General features: G+C 42.1%; 1 protein-coding gene across 1 annotated transcript in view; it reads left to right on the forward strand.

Annotated features, from left to right (window-relative positions):
- slc6a6b (solute carrier family 6 member 6b) overlaps window positions 1-21,060 on the forward strand; it is a 35,690-nt gene that overhangs the window by 7,591 nt on the left and 7,039 nt on the right. Inside the window, 8 exon segments of the mRNA NM_001139800.1 lie at window positions 7,044-7,273; window positions 9,041-9,175; window positions 11,824-12,058; window positions 13,607-13,739; window positions 14,606-14,740; window positions 15,193-15,296; window positions 15,488-15,612; window positions 18,012-18,124. Coding sequence (NP_001133272.1) covers window positions 7,045-7,273; window positions 9,041-9,175; window positions 11,824-12,058; window positions 13,607-13,739; window positions 14,606-14,740; window positions 15,193-15,296; window positions 15,488-15,612; window positions 18,012-18,124 — 1,209 coding nt within the window. The 5' untranslated portion in view covers window position 7,044.

Genomic DNA, 21,060 nt, shown 5'->3' on the forward strand with positions numbered 1-21,060 from the left:
CAAATAAAGAAGCTGGCCAGAGTCACGGTGACAGGTGATATACTAATACAAATAAAGAAGCTGGCCAGAGTCACGGTGACAGGTGATATACTAATACAAATAAAGAAGCTGGCCAGAGTCACGGTGACAGGTGATATACTACTACAAATAAAGAAGCTGGCCAGAGTCACGGTGACAGGTGATATACTAATACAAATAAAGAAGCTGGCCAGAGTCACGGTGACAGGTGATATACTACTACAAATAAAGAAGCTGGCCAGAGTCACGGTGACAGGTGATATACTACTACAAATAAAGAAGCTGGCCAGAGTCACGGTGACAGGTGATATACTAATACAAATAAAGAAGCTGGCCAGAGTCACGGTGACAGGTGATATACTAATACAAATAAAGAAGCTGGCCAGAGTCACGGTGACAGGTGAAACACTAATACAAATAAAGAAGCTGGCCAGAGTCACGGTGACAGGTGATATACTAATACAAATAAAGAAGCTGGCCAGAGTCACGGTGACAGGTGATATACTAATACAAATAAAGAAGCTGGCCAGAGTCACGGTGACAGGTGATATACTAATACAAATAAAGAAGCTGGCCAGAGTCACGGTGACAGGTGATATACTAATACAAATAAAGAAGCTGGCCAGAGTCACGGTGACAGGTGATATACTACTACAAATAAAGAAGCTGGCCAGAGTCACGGTGACAGGTGATATACTAATACAAATAAAGAAGCTGGCCAGAGTCACGGTGACAGGTGATATACTACTACAAATAAAGAAGCTGGCCAGAGTCACGGTGACAGGTGATATATTACTACAAATAAAGAAGCTGGCCAGAGTCACGGTGACAGGTGATATACTAATACAAATAAAGAAGCTGGCCAGAGTCACGGTGACAGGTGATATACTAATACAAATAAAGAAGCTGGCCAGAGTCACGGTGACAGGTGATATACTACTACAAATAAAGAAGCTGGCCAGAGTCACGGTGACAGGTGATATACTAATACAAATAAAGAAGCTGGCCAGAGTCACGGTGACAGGTGATATACTAATACAAATAAAGAAGCTGGCCAGAGTCACGGTGACAGGTGATATACTACTACAAATAAAGAAGCTGGCCAGAGTCACGGTGACAGGTGATATACTAATACAAATAAAGAAGCTGGCCAGAGTCACGGTGACAGGTGATATACTAATACAAATAAAGAAGCTGGCCAGAGTCACGGTGACAGGTGATATAGTAATACAAATAAAGAAGCTGGCCAGAGTCACGGTGACAGGTGATACACTAATACAAATAAAGAAGCTGGCCAGAGTCACGGTGACAGGTGATACACTACTACAAATAAAGAAGCTGGCCAGAGTCACGGTGACAGGTGATATACTAATACAAATAAAGAAGCTGGCCAGAGTCACGGTGACAGGTGATATACTAATACAAATAAAGAAGCTGGCCAGAGTCACGGTGACAGGTGATATACTAATACAAATAAAGAAGCTGGCCAGAGTCACGGTGACAGGTGATATACTAATACAAATAAAGAAGCTGGCCAGAGTCACGGTGACAGGTGATATACTAATACAAATAAAGAAGCTGGCCAGAGTCACGGTGACAGGTGATATACTAATACAAATAAAGAAGCTGGCCAGAGTCACGGTGACAGGTGATATACTAATACAAATAAAGAAGCTGGCCAGAGTCACGGTGACAGGTGATATACTACTACAAATAAAGAAGCTGGCCAGAGTCACGGTGACAGGTGAAACACTAATAAAAAGCACATAACCTGGTTCAAGCATTCATGACATCACACGGAAGAAGGCACAGTGACGCTGAAACGTTGTTGTTTTACCCAATAAATAACTGGTTTTGGTCGTTTTTTTCTATATACAGTTATAACAGTTGTTAAACAGTATGTGTTGGTACATGTGTAACTTTATACACGATGTAGTTCTAAATATTTGAGAATTAAAGTAGAATAGATAGTTGATTATTTTCTTTGACATTATTGATTTAATCCAAATGTCTTTGTTAGTGTTAGGAACACAGCTGTACAAGGTTATGTCTTGGTTTGGTCTGCCTCTCTTCCTGTTATGTGGCTGTTTGAAGGTTATTAAGTGGAGGTACTTACTCCATTTTTTAAAATATCCTTGTAAACTTTATCGACAAACAGCTTTATCGACAGATGTCTCTCAAAGGCTATTTAGAGTGCGGAGAGCAGGTGGAGAAAGAAAGAGACAGACAGAGAGAGCGAAGGAGAGGGAGAGAGAGTGGTTGATGTCTGGGGTCCGCTCACCAACCAAGCATTCACAAAATGGGAGAAAAACCTAATTGAAACTCTTCATGCAGAATTCTGCAAAAACATCCTCGGTGTACAACGTAAAACACCAAATAATGCATGCAGAGCAGAATTAGGCCGATACCCGCTAATTATGAAAATCCAGAAAAGAGCCATTAAATTCTACAACCACCTAAAAGGAAGCGATTCCCAAACCGTCCATAACAAAGCCATTACCTACAGAGAGATGAACCTGGAGAAGAGTCCCTTAAGCAAGCTGGTCCTGGGGCTCTGTTCACAAACACAAACAGACCCCACAGAGCCCCAGGACAGCAACACAATTAGACCCAACCAAATCATGAGAAAACAAAAAGATAATTACTTGACACATTGGAAATAATTAACCAAAAACAGAGCAAACTAGAATGCTATTTGTCCCTAAACAGAGAGTACACAGTGGCAGAATACCTGACCACTGTGACTGACCTAAAATTAAGGAAAGCTTTGACTATGTACAGACTCAGTGAGCATAGCCTTGCTATTGAGAAAGACAGCCATAGTCAGACCTGGCCCTCAAGGCTATGTGTACACTGCCCATAAAATGAGGTGGAAACTGAGCTACTGTACAGTTTAAATACTGTGTAGCCTACTGTACAGTTTAAATACTGTGTAGCCTACTGTACAGTTTAAATACTGTGTAGCCTACTGTACAGTTTAAATACTGTGTAGACTACTGTACAGTTTAAATACTGTGTAGACTACTGTACAGTTTAAATACTGTGTAGACTACTGTACAGTTTAAATACTGTGTAGCCTACTGTACAGTTTAAATACTGTGTAGCCTACTGTACAGTTTAAATACTGTGTAGCCTACTGTACAGTTTAAATACTGTGTAGACTACTGTACAGTTTAAATACTGTGTAGCCTACTGTACAGTTTAAATACTGTGTAGCCTACTAGACTACTATACAGTTTAAATACTGTGTAGACTACTGTACAGTTTAAATACTGTGTAGCCTACTGTACAGTTTAAATACTGTGTAGACTACTGTACAGTTTAAATACTGTGTAGCCTACTGTACAGTTTAAATACTGTGTAGACTACTGTACAGTTTAAATACTGTGTAGACTACTGTACAGTTTAAATACTGTGTAGCCTACTGTACAGTTTAAATACTGTGTAGCCTACTAGACTACTATACAGTTTAAATACTGTGTAGACTACTGTACAGTTTAAATACTGTGTAGACTACTGTACAGTTTAAATACTGTGTAGCCTACTGTACAGTTTAAATACTGTGTAGCCTACTGTACAGTTTAAATACTGTGTAGACTACTGTACAGTTTAAATACTGTGTAGCCTACTGTACAGTTTAAATACTGTGTAGACTACTGTACAGTTTAAATACTGTGTAGCCTACTGTACAGTTTAAATACTGTGTAGACTACTGTACAGTTTAAATACTGTGTAGCCTACTAGACTACTATACAGTTTAAATACTGTGTAGACTACTGTACAGTTTAAATACTGTGTAGACTACTGTACAGTTTAAATACTGTGTAGCCTACTGTACAGTTTAAATAATGTGTAGCCTACTGTACAGTGTGTACAGTGTAAATAATGTGTATGTTTCCTTTTGGACGGAGATTCAATATCTGTTTACATTTCAACATACACTAGTCCTATTAGGAAGTACATAGAGGACACAGAGAGAGTAGAGAGAGACATTGACAAATGGAAACTGCTTTAGAGAGCCTCGTTCAGAGCGAGGGCTCGGGGTATCAAGTGTACACCACTGTGGATCGAGTGTTACATCTTGGCTTCTCACCTCTGTGAGTCCTCCATCCCTCATAACCCTCGGCTCGTAATGTCCACAGTAGTTTTTGTGATGTGTGTAAAGTTTGCTTTTGACTTGGCTGGCCTAACCAGTTGTACATAGTGACAGAGCAATTTTATGATTTTTGAAACATTTATGTTTTTTCCAGGCAGATCAAATTAAGAACAAATTCTTATTTACAATGACTGCCTAGCAAGAGGCAAGAGGCAATACAGTTCAATTCTGATGTGCTAAATATCATGATTATGTAGGCCTATATGCTATCACACATACTTCAATGCTTTATTAAACCAAGCATTTCCCCTCATATTTATTTTGTGAATTACAAAAACATTAGTAAAGTATTATAGACATGGGATAATTGATTGATGCATCTACTGTAAGTTCAGTTACTCTGTACCAGGGTTGGAAAATGAGAACAGGATATCCAAGCCATCAATTATATGCCCCTCTAGGAATTTGTGTTGAGATGACTGTATGAAGTGTGTATGTGAATTATAGCCATGGGGTTTGACAGGTTAAATTTACACCCACGCACGCACGCACGCACACACACACACACACACACACACACACACACACACACACACACACACACACACACACACACACACACACACACACACACACACACACAGACACCCATAGGGTCACCGTTGATAAGTCTGACACCCTGGCCGTGATCCCACTCTCCCAGGGTGTCTCAGGGGGAGTTGGGATATGCAGGAAGTCAATTTCCAATTCACATGTGTACGTGTGTCATAGGACAAATATAAGCATCCACCAAATTATTTTATCACACAGACACACACACAGAAATTATGGGTTAATCAATAATTGATAATTGATTTATTGATGAGATATATATTTACACACACCCACACCTGCTTCATACACACCTTCCTCTGCCTCATCCACACTTTCCTCTGCCTCATCCACACCTTCCTCTGCCTCATCCACACCTTCCTCTGCCTCATCCACACCTTCCTCTGCTTCATACACACCTTCCTCTGCCTCATCCACACCTTCCTCTGCCTCATCCACACCTTCCTCTGCCTCATCCACACCTTCCTCTGCCTCATCCACACCTTCCTCTGCCTCATCCACATCTTCCTCTGCCTCATCCACACCTTCCTCTGCCTCATACACACCTTCCTCTGCCTCATCCACACCTTCCTCTGCCTCATCCACACCTTCCTCTGCTTCATACACACCTTCCTCTGCCTCATCCACACCTTCCTCTGCCTCATCCACACCTTCCTCTGCCTCATCCACACCTTCCTCTGCCTCATCCACACCTTCCTCTGCCTCATCCACATCTTCCTCTGCCTCATCCACACCTTCCTCTGCCTCATACACACCTTCCTCTGCCTCATCCACACCTTCCTCTGCCTCATCCACACCTTCCTCTGCTTCATACACACCTTCCTCTGCCTCATCCACACCTTCCTCTGCCTCATCCACACCTTCCTCTGCCTCATCCACACCTTCCTCTGCCTCATCCACACCTTCCTCTGCCTCATACACACCTTCCTCTACCTCATCCACACTTTCCTCTGCCTCATCCACACCTTCCTCTGCCTCATCCACACCTTCCTCTGCCTCATCCACACCTTCCTCTGCTTCATACACACCTTCCTCTGCCTCATCCACACCTTCCTCTGCCTCATCCACACCTTCCTCTGCCTCATACACACCTTCCTCTACCTCATCCACACTTTCCTCTACCTCATACACACCTTCCTCTACCTCATCCACACCTTCCTCTGCCTCATCCACACCTTCCTCTGCCTCATCCACACCTTCCTCTGCCTCATCCACACCTTCCTCTGCCTCATACACACCTTCCTCTACCTCATCCACACTTTCCTCTGCCTCATACACACCTTCCTCTACCTCATACACACTTTCCTCTGCCTCATACACACCTTCCTCTACCTCATACACACCTTCCTCTGCCTCATCCAAACCTTCCTCCGCCTCATAGACACCTTCCTCTGCTTTACCCACACCTTCCTCTGCCTCATCCACACCTTCCTCATCCACACCTTCCTCTGCCTCATTCACACCTTCCTCTGCCTCATACACACCTTTCTGTGCTTCATTCACACCTTCCCCTGCCTCGTACACACCTTCCTCTGCCTCATCCACACCTTTCTCTGCCTCATACACACCTTTCTCTGCTTTATCCACACCTTCCTCTGCCTCATACATACGTTCCTCTGCCTCATACACACACACACCTTCCTCTGCCTCATACACACCCACACCTTCCTCTGCCACATGCACACCTTCCTCTGCCTCTTCCACACCTGACTCATCCACACCTTCCTCTGCCTCATCCACACCTTCCTCTGCCTCATACACACCTTCCTCTGCCTCATACACACCTTTTTCTGCCTCATACACACCCACACCTTTTTGTAAGACACTGTATTTCAGTCAGTCTGTGTCCTGCTCTCAACAGCAAATACTTGAGATATTCACTTCAGCTCGTTCCTCAAAGGACAGATCACCGAGCAGCCCAAACTGGGTCGTATTCATTCGCTCACACCATAGAAAATAAGAGTTTCTTATTGGACAAGTTGAGTTAGTCCCTCCCTTTATCTGTCTGTTTTCTTCTGTTTGGTGCCTAATGAATAAGACCCTCATGTCCGTGACTGTGTGAAGAAGTTGTTCAGGCGTCTATGTAGGTCAGTCATTTATACAGATGGACCCCCGTTCACCATGAAGTGTGGTGTTTTTTATTCTTGAACATATTGCAGCAAATTTGGGGGGGAATAAACCCAGGAACCCATAAATCCAATTGACAAGGATGCTAGGAGTTGTGTTAAGGTCATTACGATATCAACTCACCTCAGATGAACTCTATCTAATAATTGACTTCCCCCCCACTCCTTCTCTCTCTCCCTCCCTCCCGCAGCATGGCACAGAAAGAGAAGCTCCAGTGTCTGAAGGACTTCCATAAGGACACGCTGAAGCCTTCCCCAGGGAAGAGCCCGGGCACCCGGCCCGAGGACGAGGCAGAGGGGAAGCCCGTCCAGAGGGAGAAGTGGAACTCCAAGCTTGACTTTATCCTGTCCGTCGCTGGCGGCTTCGTGGGTTTGGGGAACGTCTGGCGTTTCCCATACCTCTGCTATAAGAATGGCGGAGGTGAGTTTCTGTCTCCTATACAGCTACTGACTAGGACATGAATGGTGAAAGGGAATGAAGCCATTCCAATTCCAACTCTGTACTCTAAGATGTTCGGGGTCAATGACGCTATTGCACTGTGACATATTCATGTAAACAGAAGATGCAGAGTGCTGTGTTCAAGGGGGTTATTAATTCAAGTCATGAGAGTGGGTTAGTACAGGTCAACAGCTAGCACCCAGCTAGCACATTATGTTCTGAGAACCATATGTTTCTTAGAGTTTGGTGAGAGCGTGGTTCTATGGTTATTTTGCATACAACCTTCCCACATCTTTCTGGGAATGGTGTAGGATAGTTGCTTGGATTTGGAACATTCGCAGCACATTTAAGGAACTTGACCAAAAAAATGTAATTTTCTTGGTATTTCATTACTTTAACAGAATGTTTCCTAAAAGTTCAAACATGTTTAGATTTAATTTTTAAAAAATCGTCATGTTCTAGGAACGTTCTCCAACTGGTTTGACATTGGGAATGTTCTCACATAGTTCCGAGAACGTTAAGAAACAACGTTCTTCTGTGGGAATTTCAGACCTTCAGCATAACATTTCTACAGGTTTCCTCATGATTCTATATAAAGTAATGTTCACAGTGCATTACGAAAACTTTCCATAAAAAAAACACAAGAAAACATTATCAACGTACTAAGAATGTTATTTAAAAACATATATATTCCGTTCTTAGCATCAACAAAACTCTCTCTATCCTCTATCTTGTTAAGTGTGTTCAGCTGTGTTGGCCACGCCCAGTAATTGGCCACACCTGATCTTATTGAGTGCGTGTTTCCTTTGAAATGGGGTCTGATTGAATAGAGAAAAATTAACAGCTTTGTATGAGTTAAAAAAGCATGGTAGAGCCATCCAACAGAAGATCATAGGTTCGAATCTCATTGATGCCGTGCCACAATAAAAAAATACGTGTTTCCATGATTAAAAATACATGTGTTTCCATGATTAAAAATACATGTGTTTCCATTATTAAAAATACATGTGTTTCCATGATTTAAAAATACGTGTTTCCATGATTAAAATACACGTGTTTCCATGATTTAAAAAATACATGTGTTTGCATGTGTCCTATCTGTGCTTGTAGTTAAAAACAGTTAACCTTAGCTAGCAGTGTTATTAAAAGTCTTATTCAAACATTCAGTGAAAGTTTTAAGGAAGTTATTCAAAAACCTTAAAATAACCTATAATTTCCTTCCTCAGAACGTTAATGAAACCTCCCAGGAAAACTTTCAGGGAACCATAGTAAAATGTTCTCAGAACTTCCCTGCAAGCTAAAAATGTACATTCCCAGAACAGGCGAAATGTTCACTTCTTTTCTCAGAACATAAAAAAAAAGTTCAGTTTTACCGGTCAGGAAAATTATGGCTTCGTTCCCAGAACCAATGGGAAACCAAAAACGTACGTTCTCACAACTTCCAAGGAATCAAATGTGCTATCTGGGCAGTCTCTCTGCATGCAACCATGGTTCCTTTACAGCTGCTATCTAGGTCTAGAACATGAAGGTTTTACAGCTTAAAGCCATTCCAATTGACTAACCATTCCATGGTTGACTTACTTGACTAACAAATGAATGTCCTCCATCTCACTCCCTTCTAACATTACTGACGTAAAATGATTTACCGTAGTTACTCTCTTGATTCACACATACTTCATTGGTTTTGACCACATTTGTTTTTCTTGAACCTGACACATTTGTTTATATATTCGTCTTCTCCTCCTCCAGGTGCATTTCTCATCCCGTACTTCATCTTCCTCTTCGGCGGAGGTCTACCTGTGTTTTTCCTGGAGGTGGCCCTCGGACAGTACACCTCCGAGGGTGGAATCACCTGCTGGGAAAAACTTTGCCCCATCTTTACTGGTGAGTACATTTTTAGTTATTATTTAAGGTTTCCCTCACAAAATACGTTTCTACCCTCAAGGTTATTTCCTAGTTAAATAAATATTAAATTAATAAAATCTTTATTTATACAGGTCAGCTAATCAAAAAACAGAATCTTATTTGCAATGACGACCTGGCAAGAGTAGCTAGAAGAGAGGGACATGCTAGGTCAAATCGGGTCAATGACCTTCAGCCGAAATCAAATGAATAGTAAATAATTGTTGCACAGGTCAATCATCTTATTCATACCAGCCCAGGCCAGGAAAGATACCACACATTTCATTACACTGGCTCTGCCTCGCCCACACCGACTCCATGGTAGTCCAACCAACAACTAGCCTTATTTTGATACTGCCTGGTTGCTAGGCACCCTATACTGCAGTTGCATCCTGTTCCCTTTGGACTCCCCTCCTACCTAACTGCCAACTAACTGCAAATCACTGCCAGCTGATATGCCCTGGCTTCATTAGACATTACACACTCTGTACTGAGAGTTGAAGGAAACTGAAAGTGTACTTTACTCATGCCACTCAAACAATGTGCTTTGTCTTACTACCCAGCTATCTTCTGATATTTTCTTAGGGAATGTCGTCGTCCCCCCACACACATACTGAGCCCTTGAGACTCAGCCGTGCCGTGTACATAGTGTGTTGAATTAGAGGTTGCTATGGCACCAGAGCTGGAAAACATCAGAGAGATGCCTATCAATGAGGTCTGACCCAAGAAGGAGAGAGACAAACAGACATCTTATAAACAGAAAAGAAGACAGCGCTAGTAAGCTGTGTATGTATCAGTCTAGATGGTACGCTATAGGCTGACATGCTCTGTCTGTAGACATAGGCTGAGTCTTAATGGAACCCTATAGGCTGAGTCTTAATGGCACCCTATAGGCTGAGTCTTAATGGCACCCTATAGGCTGAGTCTTAATGGCATCCTATAGGCTGAGTCTTAATGGCATCCTATAGGCTGAGTCTTAATGGCACCCTATAGGCTGAGTCTTAATGGCACCCTATAGGCTGAGTCTTAATGGCACCCTATAGGCTGAGTCTTAATGGCATCCTATAGGCTGAGTCTTAATGGCATCCTATAGGCTGAGTCTTAATGGCACCCTTTAGGCTGAGTCTTAATGGCATCCTATAGGCTGAGTCTTAATGGCATCCTATAGGCTGAGTCTTAATGGCATCCTATAGGCTGAGTCTTAATGGCATCCTATAGGCTGAGTTTTAATGGCATCCTATAGGCTGAGTCTTAATGGAACCCTATAGGCTGAGTCTTAATGGAACCCTATAGGCTGAGTCTTAATGGCACCCTATTCTCTACATAGTGCACTACTCGACCAGGGCCTGTAGGGTAGTGCACTACTTGACCAGGGCCCTATGGGAATAGGGGAACTGTTTGGGACGCAGACAGGCACTCACCTCCAGCCAAACCAAACCAGGCCAAGCCTCACTCTAACTCTCTCTATTTGTATAATACATTCAGATAAGATGAGACTGGTTGTCAGAAAAACAAGCTGTTACTTTTCAGCCCTGGTGGCTGCCTGCCTGAATGGATTGGTGGGGGCGGCCCAGTTTCATTTTCATTAAAGGGAAGTGACAGAGGGTGACAGTGGGAGAAGAGGAGGGAGGGAGGGAGGCAGGGAGAGACAGTTGGAGGAGGGAGGGTAAGTAACAGTGGGACGAGGGAGGGAGGCAGGGAGAGACAGTTGGAGAAGGAATGAGGAAGTAACAGAGGATGACAATGGGACGAGGGAGGGAGGGAGGCAGGGAGAGACAGTTGGAGAAGGAATGAGGAAGTAACAGAGGATGACAATGGGACGAGGGAGGGAGGGAGGCAGGGAGAGACAGTTGGAGAAGGAATGAGGAAGTAACAGAGGATGACAATGGGACGAGGGAGGGAGGGAGGCAGGGAGAGACAGTTGGAGAAGGAATGAGGAAGTAACAGAGGATGACAATGGGACGAGGGAGGGAGGGAGGCAGGGAGAGACAGTTGGAGAAGGAATGAGGAAGTAACAGAGGGTGACAATGGGACGAGGGAGGGAGGGAGGCAGGGAGAGACAGTTGGAGAAGGAATGAGGAAGTAACAGAGGATGACAATGGGACGAGGGAGGGAGGGAGGCAGGGAGAGACAGTTGGAGAAGGAATGAGGAAGTAACAGAGGGTGACAATGGGACGAGGGAGGGAGGGAGGCAGGGAGAGACAGTTGGAGAAGGAATGAGGAAGTAACAGAGGGTGACAATGGGACGAGGGAGGGAGGGAGGGACAGTTGGAGGGAGGGGAAGTAACAGAGGGTGACAGTGGGATGAGGGAGGGAGGCAGGGAAAGGATGGAGGGAGAGATAAAGGGAGGGAGGGATGGAGGGAGACATAGTGAGGGAGGGAGAGGATGGAGAGTAGAAGGGAGAGTGGAGGGAAGGGGGAGGTAGAGGAGGGGAGAGGAGAGGAGATTTTCATGTCCTACAGCCAAACGATTACAACAGCATTCAAAACATACACATGTTCATTGCAAAATATAGCTACATTGGATTCCTTTATATCAAATCTCCCTTTGTAAGTGTTTTTGTACAGTATACATTTGTCTCTGATGTCTGGCATGCAAGATTAACATTTATGTGACCTTTCCTCCTAGGTATCGGCTATGCTTCGATTGTGATCGTGTCCCTCCTGAACATCTACTACATAGTGATCCTGGCCTGGGGTTTGTACTACCTGTTCCAGTGCTTCCAGCCGGAGCTGCCCTGGGCCAAGTGTAAGAACCCCTGGAACACAGACCGCTGTGTGGAGGACACCGTACGTAAGAACAAGACTCTGATGCTGGCCGCTAACATCACCAACTTCACCTCGCCCGTCACCGAGTTCTGGGAGTGAGTACAGTAACTTTTAAAAATGTATTTCACTTTTATCTACTGTATACAGGTGACATATATTCATTTGACCCAGTTTAACCACAGCAGGAACATAATCCTGCAGCAACAAGAAATGTGAATTATTATGTGATTATAATTAATGGACATATTTTGTAAGGGGGTTAATACATTTTTTTGTTAGGGCAAATCAAGTCTTACATTTTAAAGTGGAAATTACAAACTTTAGGAGCCTTTTTTAAACCTTGAATACACTACAAGTTTGCATTTCCTGCTGTGCAGGACGATTCTTGCAACAACAGGATTGTCCAATTAAGATACGGCATCTGTACAGAATAGTCTCACTGAGTTCTGGGAGTTAGTACAGCACTGGAATATAGTATAATAATATCTAATAATTATTATGATTATATAAACCAATTTATCAACCAATCCCATACTATAGTTTGGCGCGACTATAGTATGGGATTGGTTGAAGCTAAATTCAGTTTAAATTCAGATATCCCCCTAGAGTCGATTGACGCACCGGTTACATAAAGAAATCCCTATCTAAATGTGTAAGTTTAAACTAGAGATATCTGTTTTTTTGCCATTGGATGCATCTCAATCCATTCGCACTTCCGCATCTGCAGTGAAAGGTGACAGATAATCTGTCTTCTTACGTAAACGTCTGAACGGTTTGACCTATAAACTATTATGCTCTACGACCCCCACAAGTGTCACGGGACTCATCTGAAGGTAACCGGTACTGGTTTAAAAAACCAAACGGAAGTATGAGGGTAGTTTTGTGACTACCCCCAAAAAGGGTTAAATATGTGTAAAAAAATTATATATGTTATTAAAAAATTAAAAAATTATAATTTGGAGTGTTTTTATATCTCCTAGATTAAGGACAGACACTCAAAACCTTGTTTCTTATGATTTTCTTTTTTTATGTCCTTTTTGCCATTTATGAATGTGTTATTCAATGCATTTCTATGGGCTTTAGTAGTAGGCCAAAATCTATATTTTATCATACATTTTTTTTTATACCTAAAGGGGTCTTAAAATTCAAAATCAAATAGCTAAATGATCCATAGTATGACCACCTTAAAACAATTAGTATGAACCTCCCCCATCACAACCGGCTGTGATTGGGAGCCCCATAGGGCCTAGGGCCTAGCGTCGGCCGGGTTAGGGGAGGGTTTGGCTGGGGGGGGGGGGGGTTTCTTGGCTCATCGTGCTCTAGCAACTCCTTGTGGTGGGCCGGGCACCTGCAGGCTGACCACTGTCATCAGGTGAATGGTTTTTCCTCTGACACTATGGTGCGGCTGGCTTCCGGGTTAAGCGGGCATTTGTTAAGAAGCGCAGTTTGGCGGGTCATGTTTCAGAGGACGCATGACTCAACCTTCGCCTCCCGAGCACATTGGGGAGTTGCAGCGATGAGACAAGATAGAAAAAGGGGGTAAAAATCACTACTTGAACTGACCTGGTAAAATTCTGGGCCCCAGTTATAGGACAACTGACCCTCTCTTTCCCCAACATTACTTTTTGTCTTCTCTCCAACAGACGTAACGTCCTTAGCATCTCCAGTGGCATCGATGAAATCGGGGAGGTCAAGTGGGACCTTGCTCTGTGTCTGCTGGGGGTCTGGGTCATCTGTTTCTTCTGTATCTGGAAGGGAGTCAAATCCACTGGGAAGGTGAGCTTAGCTGGGAAGTACTTTATATTTTCCATATATAAATAGATTTAATGTAATGGACATTTTCTGTCAGACCACGTACCATTCGGCGTTCACGTAAACACACCCTGAAGATTTAATGTAATGGACATTTTCTGTCAGACCACGTACCATTCGGCGTTTACGCAAACACACCCTGAAGCCAAATTATTGGTCAAATATATCCACAGCAAGGAGAAATGAAAGTGCAACAAATGTTAACTTGTACACCAAAAGGCCAACATTTTATTTACGATAATTGAATGGATAATTGAATGTCCTTTCTAGAGATTCTAATTCTATGGATTCCCCCCTGCCACTGCCTGCACGGATTCATACATCTTAATGAGACACACCTCAAAGTGCAACGATGCCAAGTTGAACAGGCTACTACTATACGACAGACTATCGGCATAAATCAAGAGCAGTGTTCCAGAGTGCAATTAAATCTCTCCGTAACGAGTGTAAACAAGAGCCAGACCAGGCACAGCAACACCCCCGGGACCAGTCAGGGAGCTGGATCGATCCCAGAAACCTTGTTTAATTGAGCCAATTGATTGGTTTAGCCTGATTTATGTTTCCTTGTCCCTCTAAGCTATAAATCATTCGGTATCTGCAGTCTTCGCTTCCTAGAAAGGGAAGCTTGGTGTCAGCCTTCACAAAACAAAAGGAAAGAGAATAACAGAGAGGATTGGATTCTGATAAAAGACAGGGTTACGATTCTGACAGACAACTGAGAATGTGTCAAGTCTGTCTCTTTAGACAAAGAAATGTATGTGGATGAGATCGACACTATCGATGTGTAAATCTGCTGATACATCGACGGTTTGTCCTCTGTTTCCCAACAGGTTGTGTACGTCACTGCTACCTTCCCCTTCGTCATGCTGATCATTCTGTTGATCCGCGGCGTCACTCTGCCAGGAGCATCTGAAGGAATCAAGTTCTACCTGTACCCAGACCTGCAACGTCTCAAAGACCCTGAGGTAGAACCACCTTGCCTTGCCCCACCACTCCCCACCCTGCCCTGTCCTGTCTTGGAACCTTTTAAATCTATTCATTAAGCAACTGTGGCTGGGATTCAAACAAACCACACAGAATCCTGGCCTAAATCTTGAATTTCAAATCCTTTGAGTTTAATATTTGATCTTATCTTTAGAAAAAAATATTTCAATCGCCATAATGAATAGAAAGGGGATTAAAGGACATCCTTGTCTTACGCCCCAAGATAATGTTAATGTGGTGTAGTTGGCTGTAAAGCTAATTTTCATTAGTAGTCCTTGGGTAAACGTGATTCTCCTGGGATAAGGAAAATTGTGTAGACAAAGTCAGTCAAAATATTGTCCAATGTAATAATACCTCAAATAGTCTAAATACTACTCAGTGTTTCCCAAAGCTTGCGTCTCAGCCTTTATGTCTTCCCCCCTTCTACCTCCAGGTTTGGATTGATGCAGGGACTCAGATCTTCTTCTCCTATGCCATCTGTCTGGGAGCTATGACGTCACTGGGGAGCTACAACAAATACAAATACAACTGCTATAGGTGAGCATCCACGCCAGGGGGGTGGGGTGGGGGGGGTGGGGGGGGGGGGGGGGGGTGGAGGGAGGGAGGTGATGGTGGTGGTGGGACCTAATCCAGTGGTTAAAGAAAAATGGGTAGAAAAAAAAGAAAAAAGTGGGGAACCTAGGTTCCTTTTGTGTTCATTAACAACCTCCATGACATGTGTGATATAGGGACTGTTTGCTGCTGGGAGGCCTCAACAGCGGTACCAGTTTTGTGTCTGGCTTCGCAATATTTTCCGTCCTGGGCTTCATGGCACAAGAGCAAGGGGTGGACATTGCCGATGTGGCAGAGTCAGGTACGAGGTGGTCAAAGTGGCAGTGATGGTGGGCGCTGCTACTTAAAATAAACAAACAATAAACAACAGCAAAAACAACAGTGTTGCTGGTTCTATCCAACAGAAAAAAAGACAAAATCCGAAAGACACTAGATAAAGTTAAATGTAAAGAATGAAATGGATTTATTTTCATGAAAGACGGCATCGAAATATGGAAGTTTCGGCAATCAAACACTGCTTGACAGAAATAAAAATACCAAGTTACAGTATAAAAAAACAGCTTACTGTGGTAAAACCTTTCAGTGCACCTCTATATCATGGATATCACATATTTGGATCTGGTTGGATTCTTCAAGCAATCGAGTATCAAGGAACATGCTGGTGGAAAGAAAAAAAGTTTTACTGTTAAATTGGATCTTATCCAGAACGCTAGGGAGCGAAGAGTCAAGCCATGCATGAGAGATCCCATCATGACCTTTTCTTCTCACGACCAACCAGTAGATTTAAGAGTCCTGCTCCAGCCTGTTCCAACAGATACTGTATCTACTGTATGAGGGCGAAGCATAATGTCAGTAATCCAGGACATCTTGTGCCAAGTTAAAATAAGCAAGTATGACTTAAGTCTCACTTATGACACTTAACTCTGGGCTGTTTTAGATGGGTCTAGCATATTTATCCGTCTTTTACAATGTGATCAGTTCAATGGTTGATGCCCTTGGCGGATTCTATTTGTTCTGTAAGTTTCTAATTATAAGCATGTTTTTAACTATTGCACTTGTTATGTCATTCTCCTTCTACTGCTGTGTATACTACAAGGAGGCATCAATGTGGTGATGTTTTTAGGTGATTTTTCTGTAATTGAGAAAAAACACCCTTAATTTCTACTTTTATTACAGCAGATATACTATACTGTACATTCTGATATGAAAGATGGGTCTTTTGATGGTATTAACTGAGATTCTGCATCACTGGCTCCCTCTTGCAGTGTGTAGTCAGTCTGCTCTAGCCTTGAACGATATCTCTATCCCTATCCTTCTGAGGAGACTGTGCAGGGTGTTCCTGCTGGAGTACAGAGATACAGTGAATGCATGAGAAATGATGACTGTAGAAAATAAATCATTTAAATACTGAGCTATCTCAGTAATCTATCTCAGTATCTCAGCTGTCTGAGCGATCTCTTTCTCTGAGAAATTCTATTAGTATAAAATAATATCATTTCCCCCATATTTTTGTTTATAACATATAGCTCAGTATTTGAAATGTTTATTTTATACAGTCATTATTACTCATCTTTGTCAAGGGTGTCAATAATTTCAGACCCCACTGTATATATTACATCATATGATGAAACAAATTTAGTTGATAAGTATACTGATCTAGATTAATGCTATTTACTGTAAGCAGTTTAATAGAATAAGTAATTCAATGAGTTTCGACGGGAGAGTTTTGGTACACTGTACTGTAGATGGTCTGTGATACCATGTTCTAATTTACACCTTGTGCTGTAAGCAGTGAAATAAGGTGCATAGTGCACTGAGAAAGAGACAACTTGGTCTTTGCCTTAAACTGCAGCAACTTGATTCTGAGGAGAGAGGTTTTCTTTTTGGGGTAGAAATGCAGAGTAGTTCCAGATGTGCACCCACGCTGAGGATGATACATATGTGCTGATGGCGACGGCATTACCTGCTAGACCAGCCTCAAGCACGACAGAGGATTTTATTTTATTATTATTATGGAAGATTCAAAGCCAGCTCACTAGGCAGTCTGCTAGCTAGTCATGTCGTGTTTGGTTGGATGCCTTGTCATATATTTCACAGCTAAACCAACTTTATTCTATGTGTTTGCTGTTTTTCCTGTTTTGTTTTTTAACTTCTGTTGTAACAGGTTATCCCATTGTTATAATGCCACGTTATCGTGACGTTGCTATAGTTACAATCAAGAAGAGGCGACGTATGTTGCCTCTGATCCTGTCGTTGTTATTATACACTATATATTCTACTATATACTAAACTAGTTATGTTATATACTAGCCTATATATTCTACTAGTTTAGTATAGTTATTATATACACATATTGATAGGGGATGAACATTTTAAGCTGTTCTATTGTAAGGCTATGTTGACCTTCTTTGATAGTTCTTGTCATAACATGAATCCCTAGTCTTACCAGGAACCATAAGTTAAAAGGGCATTGACAATACATTACACTTAAATGGCCTACGGTATATGATCGTAAGGATAAGATGAGACGAGATAGATCTACACTTTGAGGATTTCTTATTTCTTATTAAAATTAGTTTGGTCTGTGTTATACTTGGACGCACCAAGATGGCATCAGACCAGATCAAACGATAGAACCCTGGTTTCTAATTGTGTTTTCTCCACTTCCCCATCCCCCTCTCTCTTCTTGTTCCTCTCTAGGTCCTGGCTTGGCCTTCATTGCCTATCCTAAAGCTGTGTCTATGATGCCGCTGCCAACCTTCTGGGCTATCCTCTTCTTCATCATGCTTCTGCTACTGGGTCTCGACAGTCAGGTCAGTGGTCTACTCCGTATAAATTGAGAATCAAGTATCTGAATCTGAATCTGAGACAGTCAGGTCAGTATATTCAGTATGAATTGAGAATCAAGTATCTGAATCTGAATCTGAATCTGAATCTGAGACAGTCAGGTCAGTATGTTCAGTATGAATTGAGAGTCAAGTATCTGAATCTGAGACAGTCAGGTCAGTATGTTCAGTATGAATTGAGAGTCAAGTATCTGAATCTGAGACAGTCAGGTCAGTATGTTCAGTATGAATTGAGAGTCAAGTATCTGAGTCTGAATCTGAGACAGTCAGGTCAGTATGTTCAGTATGAATTGAGAATCAGGTATCTGAATCTGAATCTGAGACAGTCAGGTCAGTATGTTCAGTATGAATTGAGAATCAAGTATCTGAGTCTGAATCTGAGACAGTCAGGTCAGTATGTTCAGTATGAAGTGAGAATCAAGTATCTGAATCTGAATCTGACTCTGAGACAGTCAGGTCAGTATGTTCAGTATGAATTGAGAATCAAGTATCTTTATTTTATTTTTATTTTATTTCACCTTTATTTAACCAGGTAGGCAAGTTGAGAACAAGTTCTCATTTACAACTGCAACCTGGCCAAGATAAAGCAAAGCAGTTCGACACATACAACAACACAGAGTTGCACATGGAGTAAAACAAACATACAGTCAATAATACAGTAGAAAAATAAGTCTATATGCAATGTGAGCAAATGAGGTGAAATAAGGGAGGTAAAGGCAAAAAAGACCATGGTGGCAAAGTAAATACAATATAGCAAGTAAAACACTGGAATGGTAGATTTGACAGTAGATGAGTGTGCAAAGTAGAAATACTGGGGTGCAAAGAAGCAAAATAAATACATAAATACAGTAGGGGAAGCGATAGTTGTTTGGGCTATTTATAGATGGGCTATGTACAGGTGCAGTGATCTGTGAGCTGCTCTGACAGCTGGTGCTTAAAGCTAGTGAGGGAGATAAGTGTTTCCAGTTTCAGAGATTTTTGTAGTTCGTTCCAGTCATTGGCAGCAGAGAACTGGAAGGAGAGGCGGCCAAAGGAGGAATTGGCTTTGGGGGTGACAAGTGAGATATACCTGCTGGAACGCGTGCTACGGGTGGGTGCAGCTATGGTGACCAGCGAGCAGAGATAAGGCAGGACTTTACCTAGCAGGGTCTTGTAGATAACCTGGAGCCAGTGGGTTTGGCGACGAGTATCTGAGTCTGAATCTGAGACAGTCAGGTCAGTATATTCAGTATGAATTGAGAATCAAGTATGTGAATCTGACTCTGATTCTGAAACAGTCAGTAGTATACTCATAATGAATCAAGTATCTGAATCTGACTCTGATTCTGAAACAGTCAGTAGTATACTCATAATGAATCAAGGATCTGACTCTGATTCTGAAACAGTCAGTAGTATACTCATAATGAATCAAGGATCTGAATCTGACTCTGATTCTGAAACAGTCAGTAGTATACTCATAATGAATCAAGGATCTGAATCTGACTCTGATTCTGAAACAGTCAGTAGTATACTCATAATGAATCAAGGATCTGAATCTGACTCTGATTCTGAAACAGTCAGTAGTATACTCATAATGAATCAAGTATCTGACTCTGACTCTGATTCTGAAACAGTCAGTAGTATACTCATAATGAATCAAGTATCTGACTCTGACTCTGATTCTGAAACAGTCAGTAGTATACTCATAATGAATCAAGTATCTGAATCTGACTGATTCTGAAACAGTCAGTAGTATACTCATAATGAATCAAGTATCTGAATCTGACTGATTCTGAAACAGTCAGTAGTATACTCATAATGAATCAAGTATCTGAATCTGACTGATTCTGAAACAGTCAGTAGTATACTCATAATGAATCAAGGATCTGAATCTGACTCTGATTCTGAAACAGTCAGTAGTATACTCATAATGAATCAAGGATCTGACTCTGAATTTGATACAGTCACGTCAGTTGCACCTTCAGCGGGGACGTAAGGAAACCGGAAGCATACGGTTTATGGGAAAAGCATAGAGGAAGAGGAGAAGCCTGAAAACCGGATGTTTCTGCTTTCTGACGAACCCGTTCAGGCGTTCCTTTTACGACTGCTACGTTAGGATAGGTCAGTGGTATCGTCATAATTAATCAAAAATCTGAATCTGAGGAAGTCAGGTCAGGTCGTTATAACACAGTGGTAAGGAAGTTTATTGATATCAGTCATATGAGCACTAAGATTATGAAATTATACACATTTTATTGTCTTGTTAATGGAAGTTGTATGTTTTATTATGAGACAGTAAGTCAGTTTATTGATATGAGTGATACAATTGCTGAGATGGTGAAAAATATACACTTTGTAGGGTAAATGTACAGGGTTGTAAGCATGTTAAGAGATAGAGGTGCTTTGTTCCAATTTTCAAGATCCAATGGCATTAGAGCGTGGCCACAGTCAGTATATTAATATAGGGAAGTTATAACTAAGCAAGTTCCTGAATGTCACATGGTCAGCTTTATTAACCTGCATGGGGAAATTCATGGTCACATGGCCAGGAAAAAACTTGTGGCCCATATACATGTGATCAGGAGGAAAAACTCCTGCCCCCATACACATGTGATCAATACAGGCCTAAACAGGACTAAACAGTCAGTCAATAAAAACTGTCAATCCACAGAGGCAAGCCAGGACACGGACACATCACCCCAGGTTCTAATGCTGGATGTTAACTGCTTATGAAAAAACAACTACATGTTGACGTAGTCAGTCAGTTAGTCAATACAGCTAAATGCTAGCATCCATAATGCTATCATCCATAGACAGTCGTATCATTACCACAGCTCAATGCTAGCATCCATAATGCTAGCATCCATAGACAGTAGTATCATTACTACAGCTCAATGCTAGCATCCATAGACAGTCGTATCATT

This window comes from Salmo salar, chromosome 22 (assembly GCF_965601325.2).
Source record: "Salmo salar chromosome 22, fSalSal1, whole genome shotgun sequence".
NCBI lineage: Eukaryota > Metazoa > Chordata > Actinopteri > Salmoniformes > Salmonidae > Salmo > Salmo salar.